Source organism: Cryptomeria japonica, chromosome 7, assembly GCF_030272615.1.
Source record: "Cryptomeria japonica chromosome 7, Sugi_1.0, whole genome shotgun sequence".
Lineage (NCBI taxonomy): Eukaryota > Viridiplantae > Streptophyta > Pinopsida > Cupressales > Cupressaceae > Cryptomeria > Cryptomeria japonica.
The window spans coordinates 507,605,352-507,623,395 of NC_081411.1; the positions used below are offsets into that span (position 1 = coordinate 507,605,352).

Genomic DNA, 18,044 nt, shown 5'->3' on the forward strand with positions numbered 1-18,044 from the left:
TCTGTAAGGACCTTAAGGTCTATATGATCTAAATCTTTGTACTTACTTAAACTGTTAAATTCAAAGAAACAAACTGGCTGCATGATATAGATTCAGGACTGGTTTAGAGAAAGAAATACTCACTATAAGGAGCTCAAAATTGCTTATAGAACATTCAGATTTTTTAGTGCTTACACAGATTTAGAGTATCAATAAACACGTTTCAACTTAGGAACTGAAAAATGAGGAATATATTTGCTATTGCACTGATATAGAATTTTTTTACAACAACAATTTGAGCTTTCAGATTACATAGAACTCAATATAGAATTCAACAGCAACACACGCTCCTGAGGGTTTCGTCTCAAGACCATATAGAGCTCGACTAACAACACACAGCAGCAGTGGTGATCTCTTGGGGTTTCCGTCCCAAGACCCAAGTCGTGCACAAAGGCAAACCAAAATATTCAGCATACCCCAAAAAACAAAGAGTCCTCAGTATATACCCACTTGGGGTGGTACATAACTTGTTGTGCAAGGCAAGTAAACAATCTGATTGCCTTTGATGAAGAGATGCCAGTCTGTAAAGAGGCAAACCACAGTTGGCAGCGAGGTGGCTGAAGTTGGTAGAAACTTCTAGTTTACAAATAGCGGCAGACAATTGGCACATAGTTGGCAAAGCAAATCTGATTTGGTCCCCTTCTAGAAGTTGGTAGAAGACACAAAACAAAACAAAGAAAAATCTGATTTTCTTCAAGAAGCTTCAAGAAGTCAGTTGTCACTACAAAACTATATTTTATTGGTTGTCACAACAAAGCAAAACTCTGAGTTTTCTGCTGAAGGACAAAAGTGCACAGTTGGCAGCCAGCACAGTCGTCCAGGACATGTGGCCCCATTTCATGGGTTCATTACATTATCAACTGGTCTGATAATCATAAAATTCTCTGACAGTGTCTGTTGGGATTGAATCAATATTATTCTTGTCCTGATATTTTTCATGTACTTTGGATTTATCACAATCTAAAAGCACAATGTTTCATGCATATGTTATGCTTCTTTGGGTTTCTCTATTTTTCTTTTGTCCATTCTTAGAAGAGCTATATCCTTCTTTGAATATGTGTTCAAACTTCAAAATTTATATTTCTAGAAATGCTTATTTTCAAAAATATGTATCTGTTATGGATTATTTAAGTTCCTATATATCTGTGTACCTATATGTAGGTTGTCAGGTTTTGTATCATTTGAGGCAAGACACATATTCTGAGCTACGTGCATTTATTTCATGTAAGCATATTGAATATGAAGAATGCAGGCATGCAACAAACTTTAATTTCAGAGTCTACATCCATCTTTTGATACACTTGTTCTTGATTATTTATAGGTGGGAGATGTAATACTTGTTGAGGATGAAAATGTTTTGCAGAATGAGCTTCCAATGATAGGGTTGGATACCTTGGTAAGTTTATTTTTCCAGAGAATGTGAAGGATTTTACTGTATGTTCTTTATTTAAAGTAGTTATTTTTCTTGAGCAATACAGTCAAATTACTTGGAGTGAACTTGAGTTAAATTTTAATTAATGCTTCATGTTTGGAAATGGGAATGCCATTTCATTTTGTATGGACTTGAGATTTTATTTTGAATAGTCTAGATCCTTTGGAATTTTGGTTAAAGAAATTGTAGTGGTTATCCATTCATTCCTTTGCTTTAGCAAACATGCATAGACCCGTTTCATTGTTGATCTTTGTGTTCAATGAAAGATTGCCTTGTTTCTTAAATATGGCTTGATCCTTGTTTGTTTTAATATCTATTTATGCCTATTGTGTTGGCATTGGACACTCCAATGAGAATTGTAAGTGATTGAAGGTGTTGTCATTGATGGCAACCTTGCAATCTTATGGCACCGGCAGACTCTACACTGGCAGCGACAATAATGTTTACCGGCATCCTAGCCGACAGGATTTTGATTATTGTATATTGTATTTAATTGTAATATCTTTTGTAAGCCGACATGGCATGAGATCTTGTAGATCATTTGGTGAGCGGATATATGATATGATGGATATGTAGAGCGAATATCAAGACAGATTTTGTAGAAAGGTTTATGGTTATTGTATGAGCTTAAACCGGTACTGAACCTGACATAGCAGATGCTTTTTGTAGCAGTACATTATATTGGATTCTCATAATCCATTTTTGTAAGTCAGTGAGACTTCCTTTTGTATTTGAACAGTGAGCTCTAGGCAGTTGGCCTTCCTGCATGTGCAGGCTCATCATTGTAAGTAATAGCCATTCATTGGCCAGTGAGTGAATATTGTGGGTCACAAATCCCACCGAGGTTTTTCCCACACCGGGTTTCCTCGCCAAAAATCTTGTGTTATGGTGTGCTTTCTATGTTGTCTTTACTGTTCATATATACTGCATTAATTCTTGTTTACCGGTACATTGTTTTGGAATGCAAATTACTTAATAAATTCAGAAATTCTGTTAACCGGTTAGATACTGATTCACCCCCTCCCCCTCTCAATATCTTTGGGAATCCTAGAAATTGGTATCAGAGCCTGGTCCTATGTTTTCAAAAGTCTAACAGCTTGAGGGAGATCCTGACACCGGTACAGATGGAAAACTTGAGAAAGCAATTGGAAACAACTCTTGCAGATTATGATGCAGAAAAATTGAAGAATATCAAACTTGAAGATGACTTGAAGACTGCACAGGAATTCATTCAAGGACTTCAGGAGAATCTCACTATTGCTAGAAACAAAAGAAGAGAACTTCATGAGAAGATGCAGAGTGATGATGATGAAAAGGAAACTCTAAATGATCTTGTGAACAAATTGAGGCAAGAAAACAATGCTACGAGGAATGAGATGCAAGATATGACTATGAGGTTTTGTAAAGACATTGAAGACAGAAAGAAGAATGAAGATGACTTGACTAGGAGACTCAATGATGCTGGAAATGAAAATCTAAGACTTAGTCATGAAAATGATATATTGAAGACAAATCTGATTCACATGGAACATGATAAAACTGAACTTATGAGATAGAAGGGAATTTTGGAAAATGAGTTGGCTACTGCAAATCAACACAAAGAGAAATTCAAGAAAAGTTCAGAAGAACTTGATAACATGCTGAAAAATCAGAAACCTAATGGAGATACTAATGGACTTGGCTTTGAAGTTGGTGAAAACTTCGGCACTGCAAACAATCATGATCACAACAAACCGGTAAGACAACCTAATGCTTACAAATTTAATGGGAAATGCTTTAACTGTAACAAGTATGGTCATAGAGCAAATCAGTGTAGATCTAGAAACTATCAGAACATTGATGCACCCACCGGTCAATGTTCCAAATGCAACAAAATTGGTCACAATTCAGAAAATTGTAGAATGAATGTAAGATGTTATGTTTGTGGAAGATTTGGACACTTATCTAATCAATGCAGAACACATACCGGCATAGGATATGGAAAGGCTATTTAGAAGAACAATGTGACTTGTTATGCTTGTAGCAAGATTGGACATATTGCAAAATTTTGTAGAAGTAAGGCATCACCGGCAAATAACAAAGGACCCAGTTTGAAAGGCAAAGAGAAGGTAGATGAGGTAAAGCAAGAATTTTCAAAACAATGGATTAGAAAGAGAGACCAGAATGTCGATGAGACTATTCCTTCATCGGTAGAACAAAGTATCACTCCACTGGCAAGAGATTTTTCATCCAACTAAAAAAGAACCTTTTGGGGGTATGGAAACAAGTTGAAAATCATGCAAGTTTACCTTCGGTTGATGGTGAGAAGATGAACTTCTTCTTTACCGACAGATGTGTTAAGTTTCACTTAACCGGCAGACATTTATTGTGGTTGTTGAAGGAAAAGACATTATAAATCAGTTTTTTTCCCTCTTTTTCATTCACCGAGCATTCAAACTTTCAAAGAGCACGAAAAACCCGAGTGAAGGCATCCTTAGTGAGAAGTGAAGCAAGATCTTTCAAGCATCCGATCAGGCAGGTTAAGGTATTTATCAATGGCTTCCTCCTCTGCTCCTGAATTCATTGCAAACCCTATTGTTATAGAAGTGGTTAAACGTCCTAGGCCCGTATTCAAGATTATACCAGAAGTAGCAAAGCAGGATGATACCCTAGGTGCATTTTCAAAAATTCCTAAAGGAGTTGCATATGCAAAAGACCCTAGAATTTACATACATTGCCACATTGAGGAACTAGGTTAAGAAGAAATCATGAAATTGTATAAGAATGTTATCTGTGATGAGAATGGAACTGTAAAACCCGAGCATAAGGTTATAGAGACCCTAGGTTTTGTGGAAATCCTTGACATTCCGGAATTTCCTAAGGAAGTTGTAAGGATTGTACTCAGTAGAGTTCATGGAGAATTCTTTTGGCTTGACTCTATTCATAAAATCACTAGAGAAGCAGTTAGGGCTGTGACTGGCTTACCCTCCACCGGTAGCAGGCCAGATAAAACCAAGAAAGTTTCAAACAACACTGTGATGACTTTAACTGGTGCAACCTATGACAGCAGATCCCTAAGAGTTAATGATGTAAAAGATGAAAATGTTAGATTCATTAGCATGATATTAGGATACAAAACCACACATGCTAACCGACTGAACTCAGTTTCCAGTCTATGTGTCAAAAGTGCATATGATATGGTTAACAATGATGCCAAGATAGATGTATGTGAGTGGTTGAAAGATGAATTGATTGACAATTTTGCAGAAAAATTAAAAGAGATAAGAAAGGTACTTTGAGATTTGGCAATCTTCTTGTATGCTTAATGCTATATCTTACAAAAGAGGTTCCCGATATAGGCAAGAAAGACTTTGGTTATGATATATCGGTAGGGAAGCACCTGTTAGATATCTTCACTGGCATGGGGACAGACAAGGAAAACAAAATAACAGAGTATTTCCAAGCATTTAAAGCAAAAATGAAGACTAGGGAAAGGTTACCTCAAAGTATTGCCGACAAGTATGAGAAAGAAATTTGTTTTGTGATTAAGAAGGATGAAATTTGGATGGAGGCAGTTCTTCCTAGAACTGTTTGGGTGACATAGATGGGATATGAGGTTGATGTAAACATAATTGAAACATATGCCAAAGCCCTACTTGAAGCCCCTAGATAACCGGAAGAAAAAGTGTTTGGTAATGTTGAGACAATAGAAAGTGGTGTTCAAACACTTAAACAAAGGAAGAAAAGAGAGAAATATATCAGGAGTGCAACCAAACAGGTGAAAGAGATAAAGGAAAACATAATGAATATCACCGGTATCAAGGAAAGTGACTTGGAAGGTTTACAACCGGAAGCTCATCTCTCACCGATTGGAACTTCATCAGAAAGTGAAATCCTTGCAGAATTTAAAAGAGTAGATAGGAAGAGAAAACCTTCACCGGTACCCTCTCCTACCCCTAAGAAGGCAAGAAAGAAATTGATGATATAGCTGACAATATCATTGGTTCATTCGAATCAATATTAGTTATAGAACAAGAGATAGCTGGATTTGAGGAGAAACCTGAAAAATTGGAGAAAGAGAAGGAAAGAATAAAAGGCAAGGCAAAAGAACTTAAATGTAGACTTAGTCCTAAATTGGATAACCTCATCTCTTTGAGGAAAGAGATCTCAGAGGCACTTATTCAGGGACATAAGACACCGGAAGAGAAAATGCATCACCTCATCGGTACTATTCAGAGAACAGAGGCAACATTAAAGGACAACAACAGGTTCACTCAGAGCCTGATTTTGGTATTAGCAAACCTATTCCAGATTGTAACCAACTAGTTACAAGGTACCAGCTGAGCACTGCACTCATTGACATTTTGACAACCTTTGTCATTGATGTCAAAGGGGGAGTAGTAGAGAAGAGAAAAATCCAATTACTTTCAGAAGAGATCATCTGCTCAGGGGGAGCACACAGTTTTGGTAAGATTTTTGGACTTCAATTTTTGGATACAATTTTGAATTTTTCTCATGAGTGTTGCCATCAATGCCAAAGGGGGAGATTGTTGGCATTGCACACTCCAATGAGAATTGTAAGTGATTGAAGGTGTTGTCATTGATGACAACCTTGCAATCTTATGGCACCGACAGGCACCGGCATTGATAGACTCTACACCGGCAACGACAATAATGTTTACCGGCATCCTAGCCCACATGATTTTGATTATTGTATATTGTATTTAATTGTAATATCTTTTGTAAGCCGACATGGCATATTGTAATAAGACTCATATATAAGTATGAGATCTTGTAGATCATTTGGTGAGAGGATATATGATATGATGGATATGTAGAGTGAATATCAAGGCAGATTTTGTAGAAAGGTTTATGGTTATTGTATGAGCTTAAACCGGTAATGAACCTGGCATAGCAGATGCTTTTTGTAGCAGTACATTATATTGGATTCTCATAATCCATTTTTGTAAGTCTGTGAGACTTCCTTTTGTATTTGAGCAGTGAGCTCTAGGCAGTTGGCCTTCCTGCATGTGCAGACTCATCATTGTAAGTAATATCCATTCATTGGCCAGTGAGTGAATATTGTGGGTCACAAATCCCACCGAGGTTTTTCCCACACCGGGTTTCCTCGCCAAAAATCTTGTGTTATGGTGTGCTTTCTATGTTGTCTTTACTATTCATATTCACTGCATTAATTCTTGTTTACCGGTACATTGTTTTGGAATGCAAATTACTTAATAAATTTTGAAATTCTGTTAACCGGTTAGATACTGATTCACCCGCCCCCCCTCTCAGTATCTTTGGGAATCCTAGCATATTGTATGTACATGCAACAAAATTAATTTTAACTTTGTAAAGAATTCCACACGTTTAGACAATAATGCAATCAACTACACATGTTTAGCATATTGTATGTACATGCAATCAACTACATGTTTAGAATTCCACATGTTTAGACAATAATGCAATCAATTGATTTTTACTTTGTAAAGAATTCCACATGTTTAGCATATTGTATGTACATGCAATCAACTACACACAAAGCAATCAATTAGATCTACCATACACATGTTTAGACAATAATGCATCAAACTTCATACTTGAACTTCAATATAAAAGAAAATCTATTTTAATATACCTAAAATTATTTTGTATTGAAAAAAGTTACAAACAATGGATTTAGAAATCCATGTACATTGTTCTAGCAAAAAGATACATGAAAAATCAAACTAGGTTGAGTCGAGCAACTCCTCCCAACATTAGCTCCAAGCCATTGGACCCTATGCCTCTTTGAGTATGATCCCATGCGATTAGAGAAAAAAGTTGTTTATAGAGGTCTTATTTGTATTTATCCATAATTTATACTCTTCAGACACCTGCTCTGTCTTGTGTTAATGATTGTGTTAGTATTGGTCAAGCAAGTGTAGTTTTCAAAGGGATTTATATTCTGAACTGGGTCAGATCTGATATCATTACAAAATGGCCTCATTTCTTCCTCTTTACCCTTGAATATATTGCATTGTTTTACACTTTTTTTACATTACAATTTAGTTCTAAGGCTACCCTTGTGATCTGCAATTACAAATCTGGATTCATAATGGTTACAAGTATATTATCATTACTGATCTTACCTATTCAGATGATTAATGGATGCATGTAATGTCCCCATTTTCGTGAGTATCAGAGTATGAAGTAATAGCCTATCATTTGACCCTCGTAGGCTAGTATGGTGGATTAGAGGGTCTAGTTTGGGCATTATGGAGCTCTTTAGGTGGCAGATGGCAGTGTTTTCCTCACCAGATTGTTGGTATATTCTGAGGCTAGGCTATTCAAAGGTTTCTGGTTCCATTTTGAGGGAGTCAATGGTTGTTAGAGAGGGACCCATACTATTGTAGCGTCCTAAAATTGCGACACTTGCAATTTCGACTGCATTTCGGTCTTCACGATGGCGACGCAACACGCAACCTGAATGGAGGCCCCGAAACTTGATTACGACACCAAAAACTGCATTTTCTTGCACCCTGGCCTGAACCTCCTTTGCACCCTGCTGTCCCGAGAGGTGGGACCAGAGCGCCCAGCGCCCTGGTCCTTCAGGACCAGGGTGCCCAGCACCCTGGTCCCCCAAGACCATGGCGCCCAGCGCCCTGGTCCCTGGGCCTATTTTGGGCCCGGTCTCCTATGGGGTCTCGGGTCTTTTTGTTTGCAAATTGGAAATTAACTTTCCTGGTCGGCCTAAGGTCGGGAAAATCAGTCTATTAACCCTAATTGACAAGTATATAAACTACATTTTCCTCTTCCATTTGAGGTAAGAAGGACATATGTGTACAAGCGCGGAAACTATACTCAAGCATTCAAGCATTCATTCCAAGTCTCCATTCAAGGCTAAGTGTTGCATTCAAGACAAGGATTCAACCATTGAAGAGGAGATCACTTACTACATGCTACATACAACATACAACATACAATAAACAACAACATCTATACCTTCGCACATAAGGATACAAACATCCTTACAACAAGGTATTAGTACTTGTTTTACATTACATTTACAGCATTTCTCATTTCTTGGTTAATTCCAAAACCGGGGTTTGACCTAAGGGCAAACCCCTAATCCCTAACCCCCCAATCGTCTTCGCTTTTCTGTGTGTAGGTTGCAGGTACGTGGCTGAAATTGAAGATCTGGAATCCTTGTGCAGAGACGAACAGATCCCCCTTCGTTTCGCGGATTTTTCGGAGGACCGTGGCGCCGGGCGCCATCGTCCCGACAACTTTTGCTCAAATTTGCAGGACAGCGCCGTCTCGACATTTTACTGCTAATTTCAGGTCCGCAGCTTCATCCTATATCCCTATCTCAGTTTATAAGCGAATCTTTGTCACTTTCTATGCATTCCTAGCTTAATTCTTCTATCAACATTCTTTACAAAAGAGGGTAGCCTTGCTGTCTTAACCCTTGAAACGCATTTAGCATCCAATCTTGCATTGTGTGGGATTGGATCTTGTAGGTTTCAACCCCTCTTTTGAATGTAAAGTCCCTCCTAAGTGAAAACCATCAACCCTAGTGACTCTCCCTTCTCTCTCCTCGGAGTTGGAAGAGGGGAGAACGACTAGGGTTCGATTGCGATTTTCCGCTTTACAACTATTTTTGGTAAGGAAGTTGGATGCACAGTGGATACAATGGTTAACTCCTAGGTTTAGTCAGAATTGAGAAATAATGATTAATGATGGAGTTATAATGTTATAATAATTATTAAAGTTACACTTTAATAATAATTAATTATTAAGTGCATATAATTGATAAATTAAGTGGACTTTATTTAAAAGGGAGATTTATATGTTTTAAAAGTATACTTTATAATAAGTGATAAAGTGTTATTTATGTAAATGTTATTCAATTTTCAATTCAAGATGCAAGTTATATTCAAGGTTATCTTTTCTTACAAGTATGTGTTATATCTTTAATATAATAAATCTGATTATTGTCTTGTATGTTGCAGATGAAAAGAGCATTTGTCGATTTCAATGTCCTTCTCACAAATGCCGATTGATATATATATGTATGCAAGGAGGATCAAGCTATACCTTGACCGGTCATGTCTATTAGACATGACCGATCAAGATATTACTTGATCGCACCTTTTCATTTATCATTGTATTTACCAATCGGTGTATAAAACTTAACAAATCACTCGATACTAATCGGCATGTATACCATAAGCAAGACAACCGATATTAATCGGTATGTATTTAGTTATAAACTAAACCGGATAACAATCAGTGTTCACACAGTTAATATGTTTAACCGATATTAATCGATGTGCATACGATTCAATGTAAACCGATACCAATCGGTATTCTGTGCTATGAGATTTACAACTGATAATTATCGGTAGTTAAGCATTGATCGGAATTTGCAAGTAAGGTTGAATATATATAAATCGAAGAATAATCATTAAATGAAGGAACGATAACTTGAAGTATTTATCATAGTCTATTGATAAGATAGATGATTGAATGAGAGACTTCATTTATCTCTCATTCAATCATTTATTTTACCGAGGCTATCATGCATTAACAATTTAAAGGGGAGATATAAGTGTTTAATAAAGTATACTTTATATTTTAATGTTGTGCACCAAAAGGAGGGAAAAAAGAAATGAAATTAAAGTAAATTAAAGGAGATGAAGACAAATTCAAATTAAACATTATAAAAGGGGATTTGGATTTCATTTCTTTCATTCTCGAACCATTTCAACATTTGTCTATTCTGAAGAAGCTTTGGCTTTGAAGAAGAAACCTAGGGTTTCGCTGTAATTTCAATCTTGGATAATGTAGCCTCACTTCGATTGTGCTGGTGGCTTCATACGGAGGTCACATCTGAGCATCAATGGAGTTTATGCAAATCTGAGTTGATTATCTCAAAGAATTTCAAGGGTATTTAGAGCAAATCAGAAGTTTAATTTTGCTGCTACAGTTCCCACGCTACAGTAAATCGCTACAGTCTTGGTGCAGATTTTTAGTGAATATTTCTAGAATTTGGCAAGGGTTTAAGAGCAGATTGCTGACATATTTATTCCTGTTAGCACCCATTCTCTTAACCACGTGGGTTTCGCAAAGAATGCTGCAATTATCTTCTAGAATTTGCTGTCATAACAGTTTTCAGACCTGCGGTTATTGACATTAAAGTCCGGGTGTTTATTTGCATAGGTAGGTTGCTTGCCAAGTGTTTGTGAAAATGCTACTTGGCTGTAGGTATGCATTACCTTAGGAACTCATGTATTTGCATTTGAAAAGAGTAAAAACAAGTGCATTTCATTCTCAGCTTATTGTTAGATCTTTGACTTTCATTTCAAATCATTTGCATCATTTCTACTTGATTTTAAGAGCATACACAGCAAACTGAAATTCATAACAGCAAGCAACAACTTTGCATACAAAGTGTTTGACAATATTCCTTGAGCTTCTAATTAGCAAATTTGGAATTAGAGTTAGCAAGGGATACTACAATGCAATGAATGATTAGATCATTAACTTGTGAATGTTATAATAAAAATAGTTTTTAAAATACTGATATTCCATGTGCTATAATCAGTGTTTATTTGATTTGACTGGGATACACCATACACCCCTTGAATTAAGACAACATTTCATTAGTCATCGAGCTATTTTGTATGGTCATGCCTTGGTGATATATTCTTAGGGGAAATCTAGTTTTTTTTCAGGAGAGGTAGAGTACATCTGTGCTTTACCTGAGTCGGTGTGTGTTAAACCATGTGTCAACAGATTGGTGTTTGGAGGGTCTCGAGTGTTCAAAATTCAGGGTTATCATTTGTATTGTATGAATCAAGATATCAAGTTGGAAAGGGGGACTGTCATTGCAAGATCAAAGTCCATTTAGGGACACTTTGAGCTATACCTCACTTAGCATTAAAACTCAAGAGATGGCAAAGGAAATTCTAGAACAAGGCCCATTCACTCAACTAATTCATCACCTAATCCTGGCTTGTTGTCACTCCATTTGTTATCTCTCAAAACCCACCAATGGATGCTTGGTTTGGTGTGGGAAATTTCTCTTTGGCTTTTTGGCTATTGCATATGATTTGCCTAAAAATCCTAAGAAATCTTGTCCTAAATATGTTCATGGTAGAAATAAGATAATAGAAGAGCATATTCAAGCCTTTATATTGTGTCATAGGGTTTGACAATTATCATCCATGAAATTCAAAATCCGACGAATAGATAAAAAACCCAAAAAATTTGTTTCTATTTGCCCTCAAATTGTACGGAATAGAAGGTTAGATTTTTTAAAATGAAAATGCATTTTAAAAATACATTTTCAATAGATTTTTGGCTGAAAAATCATATCACAAGCTTCATTTTGGACTTGATTATTTATTTTGCCGATTTGCTAGACAAGATGTAGATATCTTTTGCCTTGCTGTTGATCGTAGGATTGGAATCTACCGAGAAGATGGGAGATGGAACAAGAGGGGAAGAAAAAATTAATAGGCAAATCCTGACATAAGGTATTGCCTCCCTTGGGTTATGACAGATTGTGTCTCATTCAAACAATTTTGTCCCTCTTTGTTTAAAATCAAGAATTAGCTTGAACATCCATCCCTTAATACACATGCAATACTGGGTTGAGCAACTTGATTCAGAAGTCAATGGGTACACTTGAGCTTGAGCCTGTAGCAGTATACATAGTAGGGTGGATGAAATGCGGACTTTCTTTTCTCTTCAAAATCATGGGAGGTTGTCACTTTATGTTTTTCCTTTTTTCTTTGTTTTTGTTTTAGGTTTTCTTTTTCTTTTGTTTATTTTCTAAAATTTAGCATATTCAAGTTATCAAGTTCACTATTGTTCTAATTTTTATAATGGTACAATTTAATATTTTAAAATATTTATTTTAGATTATTAAATACTAAATATATTAAATTGAATATATTTAGTATTTACAATATTTAAATTAATTTTTTTAATATATTTATATTTATATTTTTTTAATTTATAGAAGGTGAATTCAATTACATTTTTTTTTTTCAAATTTTTTCTTCTTGTCAAATTTATCAGAATTTTTTTGTTGTCGAACGTGAACTTAAACTCAGACCTTGCGACATAGCCTTTAAGTGTTAAACGCTCTCAAACATGTGACTAAAAACCTTGGATTTATGAACAATGCTTATGGATTTGCTTATAATTCATTGATGTGTCATACATTGCTAGAGCTACCTGTTGATGTGTTTTTACGCACATGCGAACACAGAATAAAATACCATAAGTATCTTATCCTCTCTTGAACAAAATCTCTCGGATGTTGAAGATTTGCTTAAGGTTCATCCAAGAAAGACTCCAAGGTTCATGAATGTAGGGTCTCTACGTGTGGATAAGCTCTGTTGGTTTGATGTGATTGTGCTGGAATCACAAGGGGACTTACATTCGAATGCCTGAATGCTTGATTTGCTGGAACTCGATCATCTGATGTTGCTATATGGTGATGCTCTTTGTTCTAAATTAGCTTGATTTTAAAAAAATGGCAAAAGGTAAAGGGTTGAGAAATCCTATTCTATGACCTAGAATGTAAGAACATAGATGAATGACTATATGGAACCCTACTGAGCGAGGTTTCACCATCAAGTTGAACAATTTGACACAAGCTCAGTGCAATCTTCTAAGGACGTTTCAAAGATGTTCGAATCAATACCATCAAACATTGATCACAATTCAAATTAATGCATAAACAACGAGTGTAGATCGATTCGCAATTAAGCTTATATCATTCCAGTTGACCACACAAGGCGCACTTACAATTAGCAAGAGGCCAGTGGCATGGACTAAGTGGATTCCACGTGAATACATTTAACAACTTCTTCCGTTCAATCTAATTTATTTATTATCTAACATGAAGATCCAACAAGAAACCATGCGTATTGCAAGAAACAACACATTTCACCATAACTTCAATGAAAAATGAAGTTTATTTACAATTTTGGGCCAATCTCTTGCCTTCTCCTCCTACTCTACTCTAATTGCTATTTTATTCACTATTCTTCTGCTATTGACTATTCTATTGACTATTAACTATTGATATTAGCTATTATCCTTTACAAATGAAGAGCCAAAGCTTTATATAGAGAGCTCTTTACACTTCAACGACTCAGATTAATTTGAGATCAATGGCCAAGATTTTACAATGAAAACCCTAATTAGGGTTTGTTACAACAAACTCTCCTTAGCTAATGAGAAAATTACATTCCATGAATGTGGACCAATAGATGTCAGGGGTAGGTACATCGGAGTTTGTGCCATCCCTCATGAGTCAGGTACATTGAATCAAGACATGCAGAGGTAGATTCTCTGATTGGTGAGTGGTGACTGGGATGATGACTAGGACGCTGCTTCAACTTGCACTTGTTGAGTTGACTTGTCACCATGAAGGGATGTTGAGAGATATCTTTTGATACTCAACATTATCTAGCTCGCTCAAAGTAGTGGTGTTGGGAAGTATTGATGTAGCTAAGTCTTTTTTCCATCCTTGTGTTTCTTGGAGTGATTGTATGTCTTCTCCTTAACATTCCTTTGATCTCATCATGCCTCCAAGGTGTGGTGAGGATACTTGAGATTCTTCCCTCCTAAATACCTTTGTGTTTGATGAAGCTTCCTCTTGATCTTACATAATGGTGATAGGAAGTCACGGTCAAGTCACTTCTTCTCCTCTGGTAGCTCATCTTGCCTTGAAGTGTTTGCATGATCTTTCTTCTAATATCTTTTGATTTCTCTATGTGATTGAATGAAGACTTGGAGGATATCTCGTCCTATTGCTTGTAGCTATTGAGCACTTGAAGTCTTTCAATCTTAGTAGCGCTTTGATTCGTCTTCCCTGCATTTGAAATATCTATGATGATAATGAAACTTGAAGAGGTCCTCCTCGTCCTGGCCTAATCTCCCTCCAACTGGATCTTGTTGACCTGCAAACAAACAAAAGATAGCATTAGGTGCACATAATATATTCATTCTAATATGGAATTTCTCATTTCACATCATCAACAAGAAGATACTTAAATCAATTTAGCTTGAAGTTAAGAGGAAAGAGCATGTTTATTGTCCTTGTTCAATCTACTTATTTCCCTCCTTTTGTCATTATAACCTTAGATTAGATCCCTCATATGTGAAGGTATCATCATTTTAACCACCAAAAGGATTAAGAGTAGGTATTGCTTTGGGTGCCTTGACAAGGTATATAGTCTCTCAGAAAATTCGCTTTGGTACCTTTGGAAGGTACATGCCTTTATCGCCAAAGTCGCTCCTGTACCTTTGGAAGATACATGAGCGAACTAGGGGTTGCTTGTAATTTATTCACCTCTTTGATGAATACGTGCTTAATGCTTGTGGTTTGCACGAAGCTTAGAATGTGGCAAAGCTTAGACCACCCTCAAGGAGGACTAGATCATCTTCATTAGCAAAATACTCTCTCTCAAGGAATTTCACTCCTGTACCTTTGGAAGGTACATGAGCGAATTCTACCTTGGCTCAATTCAATCCTCATTTCCCTTTCAAATCACCTTAAACTTGACTTTCCAATTCATTTCTCTTGCTAATTTGCCTTTACTATTGCTCAAAATGATATCCATTCAATGCCCTTTGGTGAGGAATTAGGTCTTCTTAAGAATTTCGCTCCTGTACCTTTGGAAGGTACCTGAGCGAATTTCTTATTTTACTCAATTCAACTCTCATTTCCTTCACTCCACCTTAGATTTGTCTTTCCAATCCTTCTCTCATCATGACCATGTTAATTTGTCTTCAATTTTGCTTAGGATGAGATCCATTCAACGCCTTAGGTGAAAAATGAAGCCCTTTCAAGAATTTCGCTCCTGTACCTTTGGAAGGGTCAAGAGCGAAATCTTCTCTTAGCTCCATTCATACTTTATTTCACTTAGAACTTCACCTTACAACCCCCCCTTGATGAAAGTCAAGTCTTTTACCTTCAAAATTGCCTAAGAATGGGGGTTTGCTCAAGGGCTAAGGCAAGATTCAAGGTCTCTTAAGAATTTCGCTCTTGTACCTTTGGAAGGGACAGGAGCAAACTTGAGGCATGAAGCTTAGACATTGATCAAAACACTCACTTTTCACCTTGTTATCACCTTGAGCCATGCTTAGAAGGCATCCTAAGGGTTTCCTTGCTCAAATTGATATCCATTCAAATGCTTGTCTAAGGGTATATCCAAGTTATTTCCACCTCAATCAATGCTTTGGAGCATAAGTTTGATGCAAATTAGAGGCAAAATGGAGGCTTCAAGAGAATTCGCTCCTGTACCCTTGGAAGGGACATGAGCGAATTTGGCTTTATGGCTCAAATTCCTCACATTTTGTCAAACTTTCGAGTCTAGACTTGATCATTAGGCATTTTCTAAGGATAATAGGTCAATTACATACCAATCGAAGCCTAAAAGTAAAAGAACTTCATCAAACTAAGGCAGGAAGTCTTCACTTATCCTTCGTGATTGCACTTGATCTTTCCTTCATCATCCATCAACCTGACCAACTCAAAACCCTTAAGGAGGCTCTTGACGACACTTGTTCTAACAACTCTCATCTTTATTCATATCCTTGACTTACTCTTAACTCAATCTCACAGGTTTCAAAGGCAAGGATTATGCTAAGATTTACACCTAGACTCTTGGCATGATGCAATGACCTTCTTATCTCCAATCGAGACTTAAACCTAAGACAAGCCCATGGAGTGATCAAGAGGAGGCTTTCAAAAGAGACCCTGACCTGGACCACCTACTGACCCACTTTAACTCAAGGAGACCATCCTATCCTAATGAGCCTTTTAGAAACTCTTCAATGCAAAGATTACTAGCAAAGACGTAAACGACTACGTTAGGAAGACTAACCCTAGAAAGCAAAAAGTAGGGGTCCCCATTTGCAATGGGGCGATGTGTGAATACGTCACAACAATTCCCTTGAAGAGCTTGGGGGGAAATATTGCCGTGTTGACAAATTTGTACCCAAATTGACATCTTAGGTTGTTTTCAATCTAGATTTGCCAAAAGAAATTGCTTGGGGTGATTTGTTAGTATTTTGTAATGTTGGGCATTTGAGTGTTTCAATATTATTTTTCAACTAGCGTTGGAGTCATGTTGGAAGGTCTTGTGCAATAAGAATTTATGTGCTATTTCTTTTCGTATTGTTTTGGCATAACTACTTGTGAAAAGCTGTGAAATAGATGCTTCATCTATTTTGTAGTTTGGAGTCTTGGACACATTTTGGTCCTCCCACCCTCTTTTTCCCATGGTTTGTTCTTCATGGAGCAATATGTTAAAACTATCTTGGTAGCATCATCCCTCAAAACAACTAAATCATTCATTGCAAGTTCAAGTCGTCTTTTGAGATGATCATAAAGTTTACACTATGGATCATAGTATGAAAATTATTTCTTTTCATTTTTCAGTGTTCTTTGGGTCATTTCCACAACCCAAGTTTCACTGGTAAGCTAGTGCAAGCTTTCTTAAACTATATGCTATCATAAATTTTCCTTGCGATGGCTAATTTTGAAACACATCAAATATGTTGCTCCCTGTATTTACTGTTCTGTAATATGTGAAATTTTGTAGAAAATATAATATTCACTTTGTGCTTATAGAAGATATTCATTTTGGTTACCTTTTTTTCTTGCTTTTCCCATGTACCTGTTGTGACCATTTCACACATCGCCCCATTAAAATGGGGACCCCCTCTTTTTGCTCGTGTTGCCTGTTCTTTTTCTCTGCTTTTTAGGGTTTTGGTAGTTTGTCAGTTGTCTGGATTTAGGGTCAAGCCTTAGGGTTTCTGTTTTGTCGTTTTCAGGCCAAAGTCCAGTCAGTCTTGAGAGCTTTTTTGAGCTTCCTCTCGCAGGATGCAATTTTGAATAAAGTGAATTCGCCAGAGGCTAAGTGAGTTGGTCTATTTTCAATTGGAATTTTGAATGAATTTGCCTAAGTGTTGATGATGAGATTTTGATTTTTGTCCGATTGAGTAATTTTGACCAATTTTTGAAAATTTTGATAACTGATCCCGGGCATTGGAAATGACTTGTTTTTGCCTTGTGATGTGATCAAAATCCCAAAATCTTGATATTTTGGCCTGTAGGAGCAAGTTCGCTCCTGTCCCTCAGTGAAGGACCGGAGCTCGTTTTCAAAAATCTTACTGTCCCTGCAGGATCAAGATGATCTTTCGAGTGGAAGTGCTAAAGGGAGGCATGATCTTTCCGTTGAATATAATTTGAAGAATTTCATGAGCACAGAAATGCCCCAGGAGTGAAAATCGCTCCTGTCCCTCAGTGGAGGATCAGAGCTCAAAATCAAACATTGCCTTGTCCTTGCAGGATTTGAACAACTTGACGATTTGAAGAGATCAAAGGAGATATGTTTTATCAATTGAATATAACTTGAAGTGCCTTCGTGAAGGAAAATGGACCAAAAATGCAAAATCGCTCCTGTCCCTCAGTCAGGGACCAGGGCGATATTCAGTGTAGCTCCCGTCCCTCTCCCAGGGACCAGAGCGAAATTCTTCATAGGGCAAAATTCAGGCAAAAGCAAGCAAGTTTTGAGTTTGA

At 36.9% G+C, this 18,044-nt stretch overlaps 1 protein-coding gene across 4 annotated transcripts in view; it reads left to right on the forward strand.

The window, feature by feature from the left end:
• LOC131060156 (uncharacterized) overlaps positions 1 to 18,044 on the forward strand; it is a 223,472-nt gene that overhangs the window by 90,907 nt on the left and 114,521 nt on the right. For all 4 annotated transcript variants that reach the window (XM_059209337.1, XM_057993274.2, XM_057993276.2 and 1 more), the window contains exon 3: positions 1,361 to 1,435. In XM_059209337.1, coding sequence (XP_059065320.1) covers positions 1,361 to 1,435 — 75 coding nt within the window. The remainder of the gene's footprint in view (positions 1 to 1,360; positions 1,436 to 18,044) is intronic.